The sequence below is a fragment of the Mustela nigripes genome, chromosome 12 (genome assembly GCF_022355385.1).
Source record: "Mustela nigripes isolate SB6536 chromosome 12, MUSNIG.SB6536, whole genome shotgun sequence".
In the NCBI taxonomy this organism is placed as follows: Eukaryota; Metazoa; Chordata; class Mammalia; order Carnivora; family Mustelidae; genus Mustela; species Mustela nigripes.
Window position 1 is genome coordinate 27960617 of NC_081568.1, and position 23552 is coordinate 27984168.

The 23552-nt window shown below is 40.8% G+C and overlaps 1 protein-coding gene across 4 annotated transcripts; it reads right to left on the reverse strand.

The window, feature by feature from the left end:
* Positions 1-527: 527 nt before the first annotated feature.
* LOC132028245 (UDP-glucuronosyltransferase 3A1-like) lies at positions 528-23336 on the reverse strand. 4 transcript variants are annotated; one of them, XM_059416998.1, is made up of 7 exons: positions 22735-22946; positions 20226-20327; positions 12117-12231; positions 8693-9224; positions 6222-6450; positions 4483-4702; positions 528-2541 (listed from the first exon to the last, which is right to left on the reverse strand). In XM_059416998.1, exons 1-7 carry the CDS (start codon positions 22853-22855, stop codon positions 2265-2267), a joined length of 1596 nt encoding a protein of 531 aa, XP_059272981.1. In that variant the 5' UTR covers positions 22856-22946; the 3' UTR covers positions 528-2264. The 4 variants fall into 4 exon arrangements, with proteins under 4 accessions (XP_059272981.1, XP_059272983.1, XP_059272984.1 ...); XM_059417000.1 differs by lacking the exon at positions 22735-22946 and adding an exon at positions 23288-23336 and having other exon boundaries at positions 529-2541; XM_059417001.1 differs by having other exon boundaries at positions 529-2541; positions 22766-23012.
* Between the last annotated feature and the right edge of the window lie 216 nt (positions 23337-23552).

Below are 23552 nucleotides of genomic sequence, written 5' to 3' on the forward strand. Positions count from 1 at the left end.
TGTCTTAGTAAGTAAGTACTTAGTAAGTAAATACTTAGAAAGTAACTTAGTGTCCCCTAAGTGTTAAGCTCCACGGGAAGGCCAGAACTTGACTGAAGCACTGAACCTCTAAAGGTCAGTCTATAATTCTGAATGGGCATGACAATATAAGAGAGGGCAGTGGGCCCCCAAAAGTTCTCTTCTTATAAATGTTTCAAATTATTCATTAGAAAGATTTTTAAACTCTCTCAATATTATTCCATTATTTCCCTTCAAGTTCTTTCCATGTTTTTGCTATGGAGTCTTTGAGAACATGTGGTCCCATGCATACACATTCACAGTTATGGGTTCAGGTATTCTATCTTCCCAGGGGGGGAAAAAATAATCTGCATTAGGAAGGCACCACTTAATATGAATCTAATCACATTACTTTATCTGTAAATCTTATTCTAATCCCTCCAATTGTCCGATTAATATCCTCTGTTGTGCTATGAATTTGCTGGTGCAGGAGCCACTCCAGGATCACACATTGCATTGAGCTATCACACCAATTCGTCTCCTTAAGTGAGATTGGTTCTCTTTGTCTTTCATGTCATTGATATGACTCTTTATTTTGTATGATGGATCCCAAGTTGCATTTGCCTTCTCATTATACTTCAGGTTACTAGGGAGTTTGGTGGGAATACTATACATGTGGTGTTGATTCCACCTCATCTGATATCAGATGGTCCTGTTATTAGAAATGATAACTCTATCCCTTGTTTAAGGTGGTGTTTATTTAATCTTGGTGTTCACCCAGATTCTCCACTGTAAAGTTCCTTTTTTTTTTTAAACCCTATAATTAGGAAATAAGATGTGAGAAGACATTTTGAAATTGAAATTCCATTCCTCATCAAATTTCCCTCCTTTTATTATCTTTTATATTTCTTATCTGATTCAAGTATTACTGTCATAGTGGCAAATCAGTGATTTTTTTTAAATCAGCAGAATCCTGGGAACTGCAGTAGTACTGAACCTGAGGCCCCAAGACCTCACACAGAGGTCCAGGTTCTGCATTGAGGTCTCCATGACTACATTTTTCAGAGTGTTAATCTTGAGAAGGGAAATGTGGGAAGTGAAAACCACAGCATGAACTATGGCCTAAAGGCAGCCTCCAAATCTGACCAGCAAAGCAGGGGCTTTTCACAGGAGAGACACGGGACAGAGACCAGGATTCCTGAGCTTGGAGGTGAGGTGAAAAGGAGATGCAAGAGAAAAGGCCAAAATGGAAAAACTGGCCAATATCTTATATCATATCATGAAAAGTGAAAAAGGTAGAAAGAAGGAGAGAGACTGAAAAGTTTCTGAGACAGAAAGTATATGAACCAGACTAAGGCCATCTTGAGAAATTCCACCACAATAACTGCTCTGTGGCCTAAAACCTTCTTAAGTACAGCCCCTTCCTCCATTCTTTTCTTTTGTTTAACACACCCTTAAGTACACCCTCCAGGCAAAGCTTCCTTGATCTGCTCAGGATATGACTCCTCCTGGTAGCTCCCAGCAAGTACTGCCCAGTCTTCAGAGCCATAAAAGCAGGCCTAACTGGAGATGGTGTTGTGGAGATCTACTCATCTTGTGGCAGCCCAAGACAGGCTTCTGTTCATATAATAATTGTTCCTAATAAACCATTTCTTATCAAGCTGGACCTGTTTGCCTTTTACTTCAGTGCCATGGCTTCTTTGGCCTTTGAAGTTAGTTTTGCATATATCTCCCTTTCAGGGAACAAGAGGATGACTAGGCAGGGCATTGTGTCTAGGAGCAGGGAGTGAAGACGAAGCTGGGGACTGTCTGCCAAAAGTTTGAGTCTCAGTGAGGAGTCCACTGATGAGGGGTAAATTAAGAAGCCTGAGACTCATAGACACAGAAGGTAGAACAGGGATTTGTAAAGTCAGGGTGGGGGCATAGGGTAGTATTGGGAGTTATTATTTAATCAGTGCAATTTCAGTTTGGGAAGATGAAAAGTTCAGAGATGGATAGTAGTACTGTTTAAACCACAATATGAATGTACTTAATGCCACTAAACTCTATACCAAATGGCTAAAATGGTCAATTTCATGTGATGCATATTTTACCACAATTTTTTTGAAAGACCCTCAAGAGTGCTTCACAAGAATTTCTAAAAAGAGGCAGAAAATAGTGTGCCACCTTAAAGTGCCAGTATGGAGAAGACACCAGGGGAGCCCTGTGCTGGGGAAAGCCTCCTATAACCAGTGGCTCTCCAAACACCCATCAAGGCAGCACCTCCATCAAGCCTTCTTCAGCTTCCTGACCCCACACAACCACCTAACCACCATGCCCAACAGCTTCCCACAGAGCCACAGGGTGCCCAGGGTGACCACCAGCAGGAACAAGAAGACGTCCAGCAGGTACTGCTCATGCCACGGCTGCTGCAGGCCATGGACCTTGAGGTGCGCGGCACCCCCTGTCTGGAGGATGTGGTCTATCCACCCCACCAGCCTCTGGGCGGGGGTCAGGGGGTGGGAGCGCCTGATGATGCTGGCGGCCACAGCTGCTGCCTTGTACCTGTTGGCAGAGACAGAGGTTGGGCGTTACTCATGTGGTCTCAAAACTCTTAGAGACCTTGTCTCTCTCTCTCTCTCTCTCACACACACACACACACACATTTTCATCCATATGCACAAAAGACTCAGTTTCAAGGAAAGGTTGTTGGCCTGGTCTTGCCACAGTCTAGCTGGGTCCCATGGAAAAGTTCAGATTGAACCCTCCATACGAAGGTCCATGCTTTGTGCTAAAAGTGCTAAACTATAAAAATGACTTAGTCTATAAGGGCTAGTTCTCCCCAAGAAGGCTTATCACATACTATAGAAAATTATATGTATAAGCAGCTATGTTATGCTGGTATCTGGGCTAGATGTCAAACAGGACTGTGGGGACTGGGGCCCAGGACGAGTCTATACTTTCCTACCTCTTCAGAGGTAGGAAATATTGGCCAGATCTGGCTCCATGGACTACCTTCTACACTTTTGCTCAGCACCCCACACTTAGGTCCTATGCTTGCTTTAATTCTCTGCTGCCATTGTCTTAAACTTTATAACGATTGGCCCTACATTTCCATTTTACTTTGAGCCCCACAAATTATATACCCAGCCCTGATGCATAATATGTAGGGACCATCCCAGCCTAAATGATTCCATCATAGGGCCAGCAAATGATGGGCATTTCGGGTCTAGGTCTTTGAATAGCCAATGAAATTCACAAGCTCATTCTTCAGAAAGCAAACATTTGCTATTCATGAGATACCAAACATAATGAAATGTCTGAGGTTATCAGACCCCCAGAGTTTACAGTTTTTCTAGGATTAAGAATCATATGCTGGGGCGCCTGGGTGGCTCAGTGGTTTGGGCTGCTGCCTTTGGCTCGGGTCATGATCTCAGGGTCCTGGGATCGAGCCCCGCATCGGGCTCCCTGCTCCGCAGGAAGCCTGCTTCCCTCTCTCTCTCTCTCTCTCTCTCTCTCTCTCTGCCTGCCTCTCTGCCTACTTGTGATCTATGTCTTTCAAATAAATAAATAAAATCTTTAAAAAAAAAAAAAGAATCATATGCTATGTGGTGACTTTTAGTCATCTAACAAGAACACCTTTGGGTCTCCTTTGTGCAAGGTAAAATAAGTCTTGAGGTCTGCATCAGTTTATGCCCTTGAAACTTTAAGTTTTTCAGTTCTTCTTATCTTTGAGGTAGAAAGAATAAATTTTTCTCTTTATATGAGATCTTTGTATTAGGTGGAAATTTACCCAAGAGAACGTAGGCACTTTTACTGACTAACTTAATGGAAATTCATCCAAACTTACTTCAGCAGGCCCTGTGCTAGGCCCTGGAAACACGAGGGAAAACAAGGCTTCCTTTGCTATCCAGGGGAACTAACTCTCTACTTTCTAGTGTGAGGAACACACAATAAATTAAAGCAGAAAGAACTGGGTTAGTTACTGATCCTAAGAAGTGTTAAGAAGGAAAAATGAGTTATGATTGAAAAGGGTGGGAGAGAGGAACACATTTAGGCATGTCAGACAAAGACCACCTGCCTCTCTGAGGAGAGGATATTGGAGGTAAGTCTGACTGTCATAAAGGAGCCAGCACTGTAAAGAGAAGGGAAGGGTGTTCTAGCAAACAGCACTGATAAAGGGCCTGAGGCAGGAAACACTGTGACATATTGGGGGACAGAAAGGCAACCTCTGACTCATTTGGAATTCCACTATAAGCACCCCCAATACATAAGACCTCTCAGAAACCCTGTGTATGTAGGTCACAGAGTCTTCACAACACTTGTTCTCAACATCTAAATTGCTGAGTCTTGTTCTCAGAGGAAACACGTCATTTGTAAACATCAGCACATATTTTTCTGTGTCTTGGATGTTTTATCTTTTATTGCAAAAAGTGTCAAACATTGCCCTTTGTGTTTGATATCTTCATTCAGTCTAAGTGACCATAAGCTTCAAGAGCTCCATACCTCTTGTCTTCTATGACTTGCTTCATCTTCAGAGCCAATGTCTCTGCCTTGATCTGCTTCAGCTGGATAGAGACACCAAACTTTTTGGCTTCGACATGGTTCAGGTTTTCAGGCTGGTCTCCAAAAAGAGGAATCCCCACCACAGGCACACCATGTTGGATGGCCTCCATTATGCTATTCATCCCACCATGGGTGACAAAGAGACGGATGCGTGGATGAGCTGTTCCAATTAAGAAGTAGAGCAGAATATTTCAGATCGAAAATTTTCAGAGTGAAAAGTTTCAGAAAACCGTGGAAAGCAGAAAAGGCAGAAGAAAATACAAAGGGAATTTCAAAGTCTGTCGGAGTCATTATAAAGATATTTTGCTTGGACACATCCAAGGTGCATGTTATTAACATACAAGATTCCAAACCTTGCCTTTTTATGGAAATTCCTTGACCCAGCCAGAACCCAGCTAAGACTCAAACCCAGAGGACTCTCCAGACAATACTCCTAAGCAAGGTGTATATCCCTCTCCATCCACCCATCCATCTTTCTCTCTATCATCCTAGTAATTCCCTTTGTTTCACTCATCTGTATTTTCTCATTGTGTCTCTCTGTCTCAGTGTCTCTCTCTTTCTCTTTGTCTTGAGCACTCTTCTCACCCGCCAACTTATTTCCCTCTTCTCTGAATTCCTGACCATTCATTAGCATCATAACTCGTGTGTCAATCATAAAAATTATACTATATGCATTTTCTCCTCAAACACATGATTAGCCTCTTGCAAGCAGAGACTAGACCCTACGCTTGAGTATTTCCATTTACAGCATTTCCACCCCACCCTATTTAAAGCTAACTAAGATTATTGTTGAAAATGAAGAGTTTGTCTCAGCCTGTGTCACTCAACTGGGATGTGTGTCAGAATCTCCTTATCTCTTTCTTGAAAGAAGCACCATATGCCCACTCCAGACTTAAAGAATTAAATTTGCAGAAGTAGAGTCAGGAATCTGTTCCTTAATTCCCCAGGTTATTCTGAGTCATTGTCTTAATCATGAGCCTTTGATGCAGTCAGTGGCTATGACAGTAAGGAGTCGGTAAAAAGCAGCACTGAGCATGAAGAAAACCTGTTGGTGGGGGTGAGGGCAAGGAGAGAACTCTCTGGTACCAGAGATGAAATGGACCAAATAACTGACTATGAGCTTGTTCATCTTGGCACTCAGGTATTTTGGCACATCCTAAAAGACACTATTGACATCAAATGCTGTAAAGGTATGAATTGCTCCCTCTTTAATAGCTAAGAAAGGTGTGTTTGTGGGAGAAGTAAGTGTATATATACATGTAAGTGCACGTGGATGAACAGGCACTCTTAAAGCCACTAAATACAGTGGCGACATCCTTCCAGTATGTTTTCTTTAGAATCCATAGGTTTTTTTGGATTGTGTTTGGGTGACCAAGGTGATTTGATGTGGGCTGACATTTGGCCTCAAATAGAAAACAATGAAAGGGAGATGGCTGTTTGGGCACTGATCTCATTAGAAGTAGGGTCTGATGCCCCAAGAACTCCAGCTGGCTGCTCTGTTCCTTTCTTCTGCAGACTTAACTTTAGCTATTAGCAGCTCCTTCTGGTACAAATGGGATTGCCCTACTAGAGTTCAGAGCCTGGTGAGTTCTAAAAATATGTAAATGAGAAGGGTCAGAGCCTGATGAGTTTTAAAAATACATAAATGAAAGGGTGAAGCAGACGTGAGCAGCCCTTACCCAGGAGATCATTCTGAGGAAGCCAGTTCACAATTTTCACATTTGATGACAATCTGATGTCTTTGGGCCAATGAGATGGCTTATATTTCCATATAACTCCTTGAGAGAGACGAGCAAAGGCACTGTTCATCTCCCTGAGAAGATCCACTTGAAAGTTGCTCACCATGGAGCCCAGGGCCACAAGGATAAAACCAGAATCTCCAAACTTGTTGATGAAATTCTCAAATTCCTGGAGAAAGGTAAGAAAGGAAAAGGAGTTGAACAAAGTTGTTCATGAAAGCCTAGACAGCCATGAAATGAAAGCCAGATATTACCAAACTTTACCCTCTTGTCCTTCTCTGAGTTCATAGCCCCTGGGACAGTGCCCTGTGCATGGTGCTTATGCCCATGGTGTTGGGGGGAATATCTTTCTTCTTTAAAATCTAGATGTTAGTGTCAGGGTCATCCTAGATCCTCTGTTCATCGTAGGTCAATGGAGAGACATGGTTACTTGGGAATTTTCCAAGGCCACCAGAAAATGGTAGGATAGGAAGAATACTGGTGGGGTGCTAGGGTCCAGCAGAGGGAGGTGCTATACTGGAGAAGTCAGGAGAAAGCCTCTAGTGTAAGAAGTGGAAGAAATGGAGAAAGACTCCTGACCACTCACACTCAATGTACCACATGGAGTGCTTTGCTCTGATACATTGTGATATTCTTATTAACTGATCTTTGTAATTCATCTTCTACCTTAGTGGCTCACCCACATGACTGCAAATTATATCCACATAAGAAGACAAAAAATGGTGGTGCCCAGTACTAACTCTAGACTCATTTTTTTAAATAAGTAAAAATGGTAGTGCCCAGTCCTAACTCCAGCTTATTTTTTAAAATCCTCAGGCAATAGTTAAGAAAGGTTGAGATTTAATGTTGCAGTCTTGGCTTTAACCCCGTTTTAGTGAATCTTGCTTCAAGTATTTCTTCAGACCCTGACTCTGGACTGCTGGAGCCCTCCTCCCCCAGCTTCTAGACTCTCATTCCTAGATTGATTCTGTGCAGCCTAACACTGCCTGATTTACCACCTCAAAGGACCACTTTGACAAAAGCTTTGTTGTTTTTTTTTTAATTTAAAAAGCTACACGACACACTATATAAAAACTAGAAAATAAAGAGAAAAAAATTTTTTTAAAGTCTCTATTATCTCACAGCCATTACAACCCTTACTCCCATTATGTTCCTGCTTGACAATCCCCTCCCCCTACCCTCTAACCAAGGCGTACCCCAACTTGTATCAAGTAAAATCTCCTGCAATCTGGTCTGGCTACATTTATGTAATTGAATCTTCTAGTCTAATCTAGCTAGAGTCACCAAAGGAACCCAGAGTCATGCCTGTCTTACTTTGACTTTGACACATTCAGCTATTTGTTCTTTCTAACTGAAATTCCTTTCCTCCCTAGCTCCATCCATAAAAAATCCTGCCACCAACCTAAAGCCCATCTAGCCCATGGATCAATCTCCCTGCTTACTCATTTCAAGGTCAGTAGATAAAGGATAGACACTAGGGTGCCTGGAAGACCCAGCCAAATCAAGTCTTCCTAAGTCTGAAATAAATGGCAGTGGGAAAGTCACTTGCTCCACCTGAAACTCTGTCTCCTCCTGTATAAAAATGGAGATCATCATACTTCCTTCCAGGTGGTAAGATATTAAATAAGATAAATTCCTTAAAATGTCAACCAGTGCTGATAGGCAACAGGAAGCCAACTCAGCTGAGCTCCTCTCCATTTAAAAACTTCTATTTCAGTAGTTCTGACTTTAAGCCTTCGAACCAACCCAGCAGCTTTCACAATTCACAGTCCTCAAGACTGACCCCAGATCAATCAAATCAGAAGGCCTCGGTGGAATTAAGAACTAAGGCTCTGCAGGCTGGGGATGCTGGTGATGATGCCCACAAGTTCTTACTGTCAGTCCCACCACTCCCACCTCGGTTTCATAGTGTTGTGTGTTTCATTGTGAGTAACTTGTCTTTTCAACAATTCTCGCATATAATGGATGCTTGCCACACAGTTACTACACATATGTTCATGTTCACGGGACATAAAAATATTAACTTACTAAAATGCTTATCCCAGGGCACCTGGCTGGCTCAGTGGAAAGAATGTGCAACTCTCAACCTTGGGTCTTGAGTTTGAGCCCCATGCTGGGTTTAGAGTTTATTAGAAAGAAAACATTTTTTTTTTTAATTTAAATCTATCTCACCAGCACCAGAACTGGAGAGGACCCTGGGTATACTATGTAAGGAAGTCCTCAATCTCAGGGTTATACAAGTCCTAACAATCCAATTGCATGACTCTGAAAGTGATTCATCCTTAAAAGGTATGTCTTAGGTGCAGTTGCCTCACCCTACTCTGTCCCAGTTCCCACTGACAGGGGAGCCACCAATTCTGCAGTGCAGAGCTCTGCATGAAGTCCATACTGAGACCTCAGGTTTTACTTACCTGTGGTACTGCTTTAACAGGTCTCACCATTAAACCACCAACATACACAGTGTTGGGAAGCAGGGGCCGAGCAAATTCAAGGGCAAAATCAGAGTTAACAAACCATAGCTCTGCTTTCTTTAGAAGATGACACAAAACTGGCCTAGAGCCTTCTGGGAAATGTTCCTTGATGGTGTTGTCATATGTAGACTGGATTTGCCATTGTCTTATGGAAAAATCAAAGAACATCAGAAAATTCTTCACTCGACCCCAGAAGTCCATGTGGTCACTTAGGAAGGAATGGAATACTGGAACATAAGACAGGGGGTTTGGTAGCCCAATATCTATAGCACCAAACGAGGAAGAAAGAATGGACACAAATGGTTTTCCAAGCTTCTCAGCAACCAGGAAAGGACAGTAGTCAAAATTTTCAACTATCACTAGGTCAAAGTTCTCATTCTTTAAGGTGTCCATGATATCCTTTCTCCTTAGAAAATGACTGCACTGAAGCCCCAGTAGTTCCATAAAGCTTAAAAAATTTCCAAATGTGAATCTGTAAGAAAGAAGATAAATGATAAATATTCACTGGAGGTGTTAACTTCACAATACATAAAGGAGTCTTGGGCTAGAAAGAAAATACCCGATGAGAAAGACCACATCAAGCAGTAGTGTACCTGTCCTACCACTGTCCATAAATACCCTCACAGTCACTCTGAGCACACATTCTGCTCTGGAAAGTGTTCCCTTTCTCCCCTCCTCTTCCCTCTCTCATCCAAATCCCAATGCCACATTATTCAAAAAACTATAACTTTGAGTTATATGCCACATTATTCAAAAAACTATAACTTTGAGTTCTTAATTCTTGAAATCCATGGACACAACTGAACTATGTTAACTGAAAACAAATTGTCACTGTTGGACCTTCTGCTCTGGGAACCTTCTCTGATCATAGCAAATCTCACAGAACTCTTTCTACTTGATAAATTCTGTAATGTTCTCATTACTTTTCTTTTACATACTGACTTTTTATGAGTGATTTTCTTGTTTACTCAACCAAACTGTGGAAGTCCCTAGATGACACAGTTCCATAAATATTGGTCATATAGGCTATTTTTAAAAATCACTGTGTAATCTAGGACACATGATATTATGAGCGCTGAGTGTTATATGCAACTGATAAATTACAGAATACTACAAAAAAATCTACTGAAAAAAATCTACTGAAAAAAAAATCACTGTGAATTCTGAATATGATAGATAACGTCACTCAAGGGATTATTTTATCACATTAGAACTCAAATCTCAGCTAAAATGGGAATTCCACATTTCAATGCCCACGAGTTAAGCAATTAAAGAAAAGAAAAGAAAAGAAAATAGAGAAGAAAGGAAAGCAAAGCAAGGCCTGGTTAATAATAAACATATTACTAGTTTTTCTTTTTTATATATTTTATTTATTTATTTGACAGAAAGAGAGGGAGAGACACAAGTAGGCAGAGTAGCAGAGGGAGAGGGAGAAGCAGGCTCCCCACTGAGCAGGGAACCCGATGTGGGGCTCAATCCCAGGACCCTGGGATCGTGACCTGAGCTGAAAGCTGTTGCTTAACCAACTGAGCCATCCAGGCACCCCTAGCTTTTCTACTACAGTAGATTGACATGTCCAGAGAAGATAATAGAAGATAAAGATAATAGAAGATAAAGAATACTAACATGTAATTAAGACTTGGTGCATGGGACTATTCCAGGGACCTATCTCCTTACAATACTTTCCCATCACTGCCTGTATAGAATGTGACTCTGTTCCCTTCCTGTTTGTACACCTATGGGGAAATAGATAAGAATGTCCACCTGCACTTTAAGGTATCAAAGGTAACAAGTGCAAGAACTCAATACATCATTGGCCTGCCGGCTACATGGAGGACCAAGAGAATCAATACCCTGGAACCCTGTAATTGTTCACTACTGTACCATTGCACCCCAGATAAAGAAGGACCAGAAATGAAGAACTTATTAACAATATACAGATCTCTGCCTCGTGTTTAGGAACAACTTCAAGTCATACAATGGATGTGATTGGCAGAAGTCACCCTTGGCTGTGTATTTTTGAAGATTTCATATAACAAAAGAGTGTTATTGTCAGATATTTTAGATAATTTCAGGAGTGCTATAAAAATTCCTAGAATATACCTCATTAATCATATTTAAAATTGAGCTAACAAATAGAAAAATTGTTTAAGAATACATGGTTACCTATGCCTATCTCCAAAACTATTACATTAAGGGAAAAGAGACAAAGCATGTATTTAAAATATGTAACTAACCATGCAAGATAATACAGACTAAGTATCAAATGAATAGGTTACATCAGACTTGACAGGGGGGACTGTGGTTTCCCAATTTGAGTAAGGAAAAAGACTTTCTGAAAACAGGCAAATGTAAGCAAACCTTGACTAGTAAGTAAAAGTTTGAAGGTAAAAAGAAGGCGGGTGCCTGCATAGCACAATTGGTAAAGCATCTGACTCTTGATTTCAGTTCAAGTCATAATCTCAGGGTTATGAGATCCAGCCCTTCATCAGGCTCAGCAGGGAGTCTGCTTGAGATTCCCTCCCTCTCTCTCTCTCTCTCTGCCTCTCATTCCACCCCTTCCTTCACTCTTGCTCTCTCTCTCTCTCTGGGTTGCCCCAGCACATAAATCTTTTTTTTTTTTTTTTTTTTTTTGCTTAAGTATTTTTTTTAAAGATTTTATTTATCTATTTAACAGACAGAGATCACAGGTAGGCAGAGAGGCAGGCAGAGAGAGAGACAGGAGGAAGCAGGCTCTCCATGGAGCAGAGAGCCCGATGCAGGGCTCAATCTCAGGACCCTGGGATCATGACCTGAGCCAAAGGCAGAGGCTTTAACCCACTGAGCCATCCAGGCGCCCCATTGCTTAAGTATTTTAAATGACCAAAAATTTAAAAAATAAAATAAAAGAGCTTTACATGGCCAGATGTTCAATTACTACAAAATCAATGTTCATAAGTCTTCCCCCCATTAATAGAATATATGTGAAGAAAAGAAGGAAAATAAATGGAAGAAGGTCACTTTCATTTCCCTATCAACAGTGAGAGATTGAAGTACCTATACTTCTGTGTTAGGGAGGTTATAAATAAAGATGTAAGAGAAGTGTTGAAAGGATGTCCCAGAAGGAACAACCTCTACTTTCTACAAAAATCCATTCATGGAAGAGGGACAGTACAGAACAAAGAAGACTCTCCAGTGACTGAACTGGACAATTTGGTGTGAGTGCTTGTTTCCCCAACCATTCACTCATCATGAATTCCGTCATTTATCCACCCATCCACCCATCCCTTCCTTATGTCTTCAATCCAAACATCCATCCATTCATCCATTCATTTGTATCGCTAAAATAGTGACTCTTTGGTTCAAATAAAAAAATAAGACTTACCTGTCACCCAAAGCTTCTTCCATAAAAAAATCAAAATTTTCCTTTAATTCTTTGTTATAATCTTCGGGTGGAAACCAAGAAATAACTTGGTATGATTTTTCCTTCTCTTTAAAATCTAAAAAACACCCATGGGTTAAAAATGTTAAATATGTCACAAAACATGGATTAATATTAGCGTGAAAAGATCAATATTTGTTTGCTCAAATAATTTTTATTTATTTGAATGTTTGCCTTTTGAACTATTTTTATGTGCTTTGGTTGCGTTCTCATTCATTCCGTCTTTTAAAAATGATAGCATGTATTGAGAACCTTATACTAATTAAGGAGTGCTTCTCAATTTAAAGTTACAGAAGTTTCCTTTTTTTTTTAAGATGTATTTTTTTTTTTTTTTTAGATAGAGCACATCGAGAAAGGGAAAGAGCAGAAAGGGAGAGAGAGAGGGAGACAATCTCAAGCAGACTCTTCTGAGCATGGAGACCAATGAGGGGCTCCATCTCAGGACCCCGATATCGTGACCTGAGCCTTAAACAAGAGGTCATATGCCTAACTGACTGAGCCACCTAGGCATACTGGAAGCCTCCATTTCAAGTTTCCATAATGGGGCACTTGGGTGGCTCAGTTGGTTAAGCATCCGCCTTTGGCTCAGGTCATGAACTCAGGGTCCTGGAATGGAGTCCCACAACAGGATCTCTGCTCAGCAGGAAGACTGCTTCGCATTCTCCCTCCACTCCTCCCCTCTGCTTGTGCTTTCTCTCTCTTTCTCATTCATACTCTGTCTCAAATAAATAAATAAAATCTTTTTAAAAAGTTAAAAAAAATAAAGCTTTCTTAAGATATAGCTATTTGTCTCATTTTATGGGTGAGAAAACAAAGGCAATTGAAGATACAAAGGTAATTATCTTCAGCAAATTAAGATAATTTGTCAAAATTGCACACATAGGAAGTGATAGAGTCTGGTTGATTCCAGAGCCTCTGCCCTTTCTGTTTTAGAAAAGCTCATTTTCATTATTTAGAGTGATAAATCCAAATAGTTTTTTGATTCAGTAGAAAGTAGGAAAAAGTACTGAGAAGCTTATATAAAATAATAGACCTCTGTACCTCTACTTACCAGCATAGCTTCTCCCACATATCCATGTGTAATGAAAAGTCTGAGTCCATTTCTGATGTATGACTGCTGACAGTTTTCAAACCCTATCTCCCACTCCCTCTTAGTGCTTCACCTGGGCAAACTATTAAGAAAGTCAGCATGCTCCTACCTTTGGCCATAGTGGGAATTTCAAACCATGCAAGTGAAGGCCAGTGACAGGGAACCCTGAACACATCCCAACTCTCCACCCACAATAATAACTCATCCCTCCCTCCTCTGGAAAGCCATTTTTCAGATTTGCTTAGGAAACCCTGTCCAACTCATCTTATATTAAAAAAAAAAAAAAAAGCTTTATTATTTGAATAACAAAAATTCCACGCTCTTATACATGTATGCTTTCTTCAGTCATAACCTCCAATCAAATTGTGTGTAAACTGAAGATAGATTAATGCACAGCCTTACATATTAAAACTACCGAGCCCAATCTTAGTGAAATTACTGCTATCCAAGTACGTACTGGCAAATACTTTGCAATCATAGATTTGGCAACTATGTTCTTCTGTACCATGTCAACAGGCTCTCAATGTTAGTTTCTTCACTTTGGAAAGGACACAGTACACATTTAACTAATTGTCCATGGGGTATTTCAACAGTCCTACCATTGGCCAAGATTTTTTTTTTTAAGATTTTATTTATTTATTTTTGAAAGAGAGAAAGAGAGAGAGACCATGAGAGGGGAGAGGTCAGAGTGAGAAGCAGACTACCCGCTGAGCAGGGAGCCCGATGTGGGACTCGATCCCAGGACTCCAGGATCATGACCTGAGCCAAAGGCAGCGCCTTAACCAACTGAGCCACCCAGGCGCCCCATTGGCCAGGATCTTTCCTGGCAAGACCTTAACCACATCCGACTTTCACCAGGAGCCCAGGTAAGACGTTGTATTGAAAATAGCCTGCTCTAAGAAGATTCATTTGACATATTCATTCAGGACAGAGAAATCTTCCCAAAAGAGCTCACACAAAGGAATGTGCCATTGCCCAACACAAAGCTCAAGTGATAAGACCTGGTTTAAATTCCTGGGAATTATTTAATCAGTTAAGGCCTCTCGATCCATGACACTATTAAGAAAACAACTATTGGGTCACCTGGGTGGCTCAGTCGGGTTAAGCATCTGACTTCAGCTCAGGTTGAGATCTCAGGACCCTGGGAATCCAGCTTCAAGTTGGGCTCCCCTTTGAGGAAGGAGTCTACTTCTTCATCTCCCTCTCCCTCTACCCCTCCCACTGCTTGTGTGTTATCTCTCTCTCTCTCTCTCTCTCTCAAATAAATGAAAAACAAAATCTTTATTTTAAAAAAAAGAAACACCTATTGACTCACAACATCATAATGTCTCAACAAGTCCAACAACTTTTTGCAGTGTATTGGAGGCAATGTATTTCTGATTTATACATTTTCCTTTAACCCATTTATACTTATTTTTTAAATCATCCCACCTTGAATAAGGCCAAATAACAAAAAGTTCTAGAATCTATCCAAATTGCAATATAATAGGCACTGTCATTAGTGCCTCCCACATTTGCATTCATTATGAAGGCTTCAACAACCTCTTCCCGTACTTCCCGGAGTTCTCTAAACCACCTGCTGATAGCAGTATTAAGTCTCCAATTGCTGCTGTAGTAAATTACTATAAACTTAGTTGCTTAGAACAGAACAAATCTATTATCTTACATTTCTGGAGATCATAAGTCTGAAATGGGTCTCACTAGGACAAAAACAAGTTGTGGGCAGGCCAGCATTCTTTTTGGAGGCTCTGAAAGATATTTCTTGCCTTTTCCTTCTTTTAGTGATTACCTTCATCCCTTGGCTCATGGTCTTCTTTTAACTGGCATTGACATCATCTAGCATCTACTTTCCTTCCATTATCACATTTCCTTCTCTTATTCTCCTGCCAACTCTTTTTGTTAATCAGTTAATTAACATATAGTGTATTATTAGTTTAAGACACAGAGTTTAGTGATTCATCAGTTGCATATCACACCCAGTGCTCATGACATCAAGTGCCCTCCTTAATGCCCATCACACAGTTACCTTACCCCCTCCACCTACCTCCTCAATCTCCTTTTTTGTAGAAGGACTCTTGTAATTATATAGAGCTTAAATTAATAATCCAAGACAACCTTCCCATCTCAAAATCCTTATTTAATCACATCTACAAAGTCCTTTTGCCATGTTAGGTAGAATATTTATTGGTTCTAGAAATTACAGCATATCTTTGAATGGGGCCATTATCTTCTACCCATGTTCTGCTCCCCAGACCTCAAATACTCATGTCCATATCACATAAAAAATACAATCCCTCCATCCCAACACTCCCACAAGTCTCAAACTATCACATCATCAACTCATAGTTCAAAATTTCATCTAAATATCATTGGCTCAAATGTTCCAAATTATATTATCCAAATAATTCAATCAAGTATGGGTGGGAGAGTCCAGATATGATCCATCTGTGGACCTATGAAAATTAGGAAACAAGTTTATCTAGTTCCAGGAAACATTAAAATACCAGTTATAGATATTATCGTTCAAAGTGGAAAAAAAATGGAAGCAAGTTATGAATTTCTGGTCCTAAGAAATGTTGACATTCATCTGGGCAGACAATGTTAGGTTTCAAAAACTGGAAATAATTTGCCATGACTTGACGCTCAGCCCTGTAAGCTTGAAGTTCTACCCTTTATGTGCACTGCTTCACACTCAGACTTTTCATTTGTTCTTCATGAAAGGTCGCATGAGTTTACAACTAACTAGTTTATGAGCATGTTTCTTACTTTGGCAGAGTCCAATAGCCTTCTTTTATGTCACTCTTTCTCTGTCCTTTTAGTCCAAATTGGAAGTATTTATCCTGTATAAGATTCTCAAGTACCTTATAGATCTTCTGGGTATGTCATGGGGATTCAGTGTGCTAGACAAGACTGCTACACAGATGTTTAAAATGATTTCATCTCTACTTTTGGCTTCAGCCAACAAGGCTGAAGGGACTCATGATTCACATACCCAATATTTAAAGAGTTCTGTGAGACTGAATATTCTGAGCTATTCAGAGACAACAGCAAGAGGTAAACCAGCCACGCCACTAGTTTTATCTTTCCTGGCAGCAAATACCCTAGTTTTAGAATCTTTTGCAATATGGATAGGCTGAGAATTTCCCAAATCATGAAGTCTTCATTTCTTCATGCTTAATGGTTCTTCCTTCAATTTATCTCTTTCCTCTCACATTTTACTATAAGAAGCAAGAAGTCCTTACTACCTGTATTTTTACCAGAAGTGTGTTTATGATGATTTACATATTGTCTCAGACAATAAAGATTTTTCTCTACCATGTTCCTTACTTCCTTCTTAGTCCTCATTAGCAGAGTTCTTATATTTTTTATTAAGACACAAATGACATGTAACATTATATTAGCTTCAAGTGTAAAACACAAAGATTTGATGTTTTTATAAATTGCAACAGAGTTCTTAAGAACCACATTTCTAGCAATAGTCCCTTCAAGACAATCTAGACTTATTCTATCATGCTCCTTAATATTTTTCCAGCCCCTATCAATAACCCAATTATAAAGCTAGATATTGTTTGGAGCAATAGTTTATGAGAATATTAAAAATCTTTGCTTCTTCAATCTGATACCATTTCTTTATTAAAGTAGTAAGTAAATGAACAAGATGGGAAAGTGTATCCAAACAAGGAGTTAATAAATGTTACAATATACAGAAATGGGCATCAGGTCAGAAATAATAACTACATCATGTGTTTTCCCCATTTGCAGACATCTAGTCAGGCTCTATTTCTAAGGTAATGAATTAAAATGCTGTTTCAAAGCCTTGGAAATCCCTGTGATTGGGGAGTATTGGAAGAAACTCTAGACTTTTGAGCCTGGAAACAAAGGATAAAACCGAAAAGATCCAAAAGAAGACACTCAAATAGCCAACAGACACATGAAAAAGTATTGAACATTACTCAATATCAGGGAAATACAAAGAAAATACAAAGAAAAACCACAATGAGATACCACCTCACACCAGTTAGAATGGCTAAAATTAACAAGTCAGGAAACAACAGATGTTGGCAAGGATACAGAAGGAGAACCCTCCTACACTGTTGGTGGGAATGCAAACTGGTGCAGCCACTCTGGAAAACAGTATGGAGGTTCCTCAAAAAGTTAAATTAGAGTTACCTATGACCCAGCAATTGCACTACTAGGTATTTATCCGAAGAATACAAACATAGTGATTCATAGGGGCACATGTACCCCAATGTTTATAGCAGCAATGTCCATAATAGCCAAACTATGGAAAGAGCCCATATGTCCATCAATAGATGAATGTATAAAGAAAACGTGGTATACACACACACACACACACACACACACACACACACACACACACATATACACAATGGAATATTACACAGCCATCAAAAATTTGAGATCTTGCCATCTGCAAAGATGTGGATGGAACTAGAGGGTATTATGCTAAGTGAAAAAGTCAGTTAGAGGAAGACAAATACTATATGAATTTACTCATATGAGGAATTTAAGAGACAAAACAGATGAACACAGGGGAAAGGAAGGAAAAATAAAATAAAATGAAAATAGAGAGGGAGGCAAACCATAAGAGATACTGAATTCCAGAAAACAAAATGAGGATTGCTGGAGGAAAAGTGGGAGGGGGAAGGAATAATTGGGGGTTGAGCATTAAGGAGGGCACTTGAAGTAATGAGCACTGGGTGTTATATGCAACTTATGAATCACTAAATTCTATCCCTGAAACTAATTATAAAAAAAAAAAAAAAACTGATGGGAACCATGAACTACCCAAATTGTTTATAGATTTTTATGTATATATATTAAAGGGGTAGAAGATCTGTGGCTTTTATTATTTTCTCAAAATCCATGGAAACTACCAAAATTATTTTCAATCAATCTAAAATTTTAATACAACTTAATTTTATTAAGAATTTTAATTAAATTTAATTGCAATTTCAAAATTAATAATAACTACTTGAAAATTAATGCACTGCAGCTATTTAATCATGTCTGTGGTCAACACAGATTCAAAACGATATGTGTATAAATAATATTCAATGAAAAATGGGGAACCTAATCTGGAAGGTGATTAAAATGATTTTAAGCAGAGATTCAAATAAATATTTGTACACCAGTTTTCATAGCAGCATTATTCACAATATCCAAAAGGTGAAAACAACCTAAATGTCCATGGACAGATGACTGAGTTAACAAATGTGGTATACACTTACGATGAAACATCATTCAGTCTTTAAAAAGGAAAGAAATTGTAATCTACACTACAGTGTGGATAAGCCTTGAAGACATTATGCAATGTGAAATAAACTAGACACAAAAAGACAAATATTGTATGTTTCTACTTAATGAGGTATCTCCAAATTATTAGAGAAATAAAGTAGAATAATGGTTACCAAGGGCTGTAGGCAAAGGAAAACTGGCAGTCACCATATAACCAGTACAGAGTTCCCATTTGTGATGATCAAGAGCCATGATGGTTACATAACAATATGAATGTACTTAAAGTCACTAAACTGACAAAACAAATGTGTAAGAGATCAATTTTATGCTGTATATATTTTACCACAATAAAAATCGTAAAAGAAATTTTCACAGAAAAAATTATTTTAATAAAATCTGAACAATAACAAAGCCTGATTACCTTCAAAGTTGTATAGTTTTTCAGAATTTTATTCCTCAAAAATGCTGCTTAAAATTGCATCTTTTTTAATACCAAAGGCTAAGATAACTTCAGATTGAGCAATCCAGAGCTTAAAGTCCTAAATCCTCCCAAAACTCTTATTAACCTGCCACATCATCTTGTGCAAACCATTTCAGTACTCTGGGCTGTTTTCTTGTCTGTCAACAGAAAAGAGCTGATAAGGTTTATTTGCTCGTGTCAGCTGAAATACACTGGATTTGATGATTCAGTTAAGATTGTCCAACATCATTATACACAAACTGTTGGTCAGGCATTGATTTTTCTAGAGAATAAAATCATCTCAGGGACGCCTGGGTGGCTCAGTTGGTTAAGCCGCTGCCTTTGGCTCAGGTCATGATCCCAGGGTCCTAGGATTTTGTCCCGCATCAGGCTCCTTGCTCTGTAGGGAGCCTGTTTCTCTCTCCACCTCTGCCTGCCACTCTGCCTGCTTGTGCATGTGCTCTCTCTCGCTCTCGCTCTCTCTGACAAATAAATAAATAAAATGTTTTAAAATCATCTCAGTGATAGATTCTGATCTTAGCTAGATAAATAACAGACTTCCTAAGAAAGATTTCTTTCTTAGATTTCAGATATCAAAAAAGGAGAAAGTAACCTATGATATATAAAAAAAAGTAATCTGTGATATAAGAAAAGAAAATGGTATATTTGGCTGAACACTTCTGTTCACATGTTTTCAAGCTGCTATGAAGTACTGATGAAGTCCCAGAACCTAAGTCAGGTTCTTCTTTGTTGTAATCTGAAGGACATTTGCAAACCAAGGAAGACTCCTGCCTTGCAGGATTGTGATCTCAGCAAGTTAACTATTTATCATTTTATGGCAGTCAAGGGTGCCTGAGGAATGCTACACCTATGGAGGGGAGCGGATGAAGGGGGGGGTGCAAGGCGTCAGCTCTTGCTTTGTCCTCAGCCAGCCTCCTGCTCCCTCATCAGTACCATGTACCAAAATAATCTGTAATATATGGAGGGTTGCTGGGGATGAAGTGGAAGGCAAGGTAAGGGAGGAAAATATGGGACTACAGAGTGTGGAGTGGCACACTTGGCAGACAGAGCCAAGAAATGTTCCAACACCTTACATTAACACACACACACACACACACACACACACTTTTCATTCTTTCACTCCAATTAGATTTTGAAAACAGTTTTCTAAGCAAAAGACATTGTTGCTTCACTTTACCCTTTGCATAGGTAGAAGAAATAAAGAATTAGTGAGAAAAGATACCTGATATAAATGAATTTCCTCTCTGGTGAAGCATGGTGACATTGTGACCATGATCTTGAAGAATCTGAGACACCTGGTCCAGCAGCAGATGATGGCTTCCACCTAGGAACAATGTACAACTTCACTTCTGTAATGATGATAATAGAGCCCCTGAAGCTGATACGCGGAGAGATCCAGGAGATGAGAATTAGCAAGCAGAAAGCTGACGGTGAGGAGAGGAAGATGAGCTTCATCAATCGGTCTGTCCATCTCCATTTGGATAAGCCCCAGCCACTCACTCAGAGCCCATGGCCCCAAATCTTGACTTTGGCAAACCTCCATCACGTCCTCTTTGTGACTCTGATCACAAAAGTGACCAAACATCAGTGTGATGGGCTTCTCTGCTTATGCCTTAAGGAATTCCTGATCTTAAAGATATGCTAAGTTTAGCCAGACCTCGTGGAGACAGTGTAACCTAAAGAAATAACTGTAACTGGAAGAGATTATGCTGAGTGAAATAAGTGAAGCAGAGAGAGTCAATTACCAGATGGTTTCACTTAGTTGTGGAGCATAACAAATAGCATGGAGGACATGGGGAGTTAGAGAGGAGAAGGGAGTTGGGGGAAATTGGAAGGGGAGGTGAATCATGAGAGACTATGGACACTGAAAAACAATCTGAGGGGTTTGAAGTGGCCAGGGAGTGGGAGGTTAGGGTATAGATTGCATGGAGCACTGGGTGTGGTGAAAAAATAATGAATACTGTTATGCTGAAAAGAAATAAATTTAATTAAAAAATAAAATAAAATAAAGAAGAATTAATTCCTATTCTCCTGAAACTTTTGTAAAAAATAGAAATGGAAGGAATACTTCCAAACTCATTTTATGAGGCCAGCAGTGCCTTGATCCCAAAACCAGACAAGGATCCCATCAAAAAAGAGAATTATAGACTAACATCTTTGATGAAGGAGAAGGTAGTTGGGGGAAATTGGAAGGGGAGGTGAACCATGAGAGACTATGGACTCTGAAAAACAATCTGAGGGTTTTGAAGGGGCAGAGGGTGGGAGGTTGGGGGAACCAGGTGGTGGGTATTAGAGAGGGCACGGATTGCATGGAGCACTGGGTGTGGTGCAAAAATAATGAATACTGTTATGCTGAAAATAAATAAAAAATAAATTTTAAAAAAAAGAACTGTACTGGTGGGAAGAGTGACACAGTGCTCTCTATGAGCGTGAAGGGTTCCCGATGGATGATCACTCAGAGTTCGTTCTGGAGTCCTACTCTTGGAAATTTAAGCTAGTGTAGGAGCCAGAAATATGGAAACTTGAGTATCAGTCCAAGAAAGAGCCACTGGAGCAGAAGGAAGCTGAGCCATGACTTAGAACCAAGAAATTCAAATATACATATACTTGGCAGGGTATTTCTCAGTTAGGGTCTGCATCTTGCTGAACATCAAATTAAGGCATTCAGAACAATGCCTTAATTTGTGCACCCTTGGGGTGGAACTACAGGATCCTGTATGCATGAGAAGACATCACCCATCCTAGGAAAATCCTGGGATCCTAAGGAAACAGAAGCATGATCATCTGGGGAGGTACAGGTTCTATTTCACTAAATCTTATCCAAAACCATATGCTCGGGAAATCCCTTGGGGGGTGGGGGGTGGGGAGAGGGCTAAATGAGATTACTTATGGTACCTTCCAGCTCACGATTCCCAGTGTGATCTACACACAGTAAGTGACCTCAAAGAGCCCACTGTGGGTGGAAATACAATCTTGGGAAAGCTGCATCTTATGATGATCCTTTCATCCTGATCCTTTTCCCTTTATCCCTTTTCCTTTTCATTTTCTATTCCATTCGGTGGAAAAATAAAGGAACTAAAACTGAGGCCACGAAATGCAGAATTAACAGTTCCCCGAATCCTTCAAATATTTCCAGTCGCACGGGTGACAGGAGCCAGCATAGGCAAGACCGGAATTTCCAGGATCCAGTCTCCAGCCCTGGCCAGTTCTCCGGGTTTCCTCTGGATAAGAGCACTCCACCCCCACCCCCAGGTGTCACTGAAATACTTTCCCTGCTCTACCTTGGCTCCCATGCAGTGTCAGAAAACTAGTGCTTTTGCCCCCCACCCCCACACACACATAAGCTCTTTTCCCTGGTCTCCAAGAGCCTGCAAACGCTCCCACAGCCTCTACTGGAAATTGCTGCACACCACCCAGAAGTTTAGGGTGAGCCTCTGAATTTGCAGCCCACTCCCCGGAGGGAGGAGGCAGCCAGGGGTCTCCAGCACTGGGAGGGATCCCAAACCTTGTGGACCCATTCCGCGCCTAGGAGAGCAAATCTGAGCAGGCAGAGGGAGGAAAAGGTATTCTATTTTCTCAAGAAGTTTCTTCACCTCTCGGTGGTAGGGTCTCCTCATTCCCCCATACCCCCATCCTGCCTCTCCCCACCCCCTAGCCTGGGACCCAAGCCCAGTAGTGCTCCCCTGACCCAGAGCTGTCTGACAGCCTTCCCGCGGATGTTGGAACTGTACCTATCTGGTTCTTCCGCAAGCACTCACCCACCAAAGACAGAGTTAGAATTTTGGCGGCCTCTGAGAGCAGGAACCCAGGCAGAAGGAAGCCAGCTAGCAGAAGCGCCCGCTGCCCCGCCATGCTTGCTTGGGTTTGAGCTGGGAAGCCCAGCCCAGCGCGCAGAACCCTGCGTCCCGCGCCCGGCAGAGCGCAGCGACCTGTGCGCCCTGGGGACGCCCTCCGCTTGCAGCCAAGAGTGGACCCCGCCTGTGTTGTCTTTTGTTTGCGGTTTCTTGCCCTTCTGCTACACCTCCCAAGGTAACCTGCTCCACTGGCTAATTTGTCCTCACCCTCCCTAACCCCGAACTTCGGGAAGGAGGGGGTTACTGAGCTCTCCTTGACCTCTCTCTGTCCCTGTCCTGACCGCACTCTCCGCAGAGAAGGTGCTCTGAGCCAGGAAGGCAGGGAGCTTAGGAAGTTGCTTCCAAGATAGTTCCACCTGCAGGTGACCCACGCCCATTCCCGTTTTAGGGACCCCTCCATGAATTTCCCCACCTCCTGTTGATCTCATACCGTCATCCGCATGCTCCATTTCCCTAGGTATTTGCTTAAAATCTCTGAGACACTACTCCGGGGAAGGAATGTCTACACCCTGGGAGTAGCTTGTGTCTATTCTCTAGAAGCAAACCCCCAAGAGAAGTAGACCCACCCTTCCTGGATTGTGTTCCGAAGACCTCTGAGGGAGGTCATTTATTCATGAAGAGATGCTCGAGTCCTAACTCCAGAAGTCCAAGTGTTTGCGGAGGTTTGAACTTCTAAAGCCGAGACCAGAATTCTG

Bases quoted from the DNA above. Each gene is read 5' to 3' on its own strand.
- LOC132028245 (XM_059416998.1), bottom strand. From the start codon at position 22,855: ATGGCGGGGCAGCGGGCGCTTCTGCTAGCTGGCTTCCTTCTGCCTGGG. The intron at 20,328-22,734 runs GTACAGTTCCAA...CATTGTTCCTAG, and splicing joins CTTGCGGAAGAACCAGATAG to GTGGAAGCCATCATCTGCTG. The intron at 6,451-8,692 runs GTAAGTAAAACC...ACCTTTCTCCAG, and splicing joins CTGTTAAAGCAGTACCACAG to GAATTTGAGAATTTCATCAA.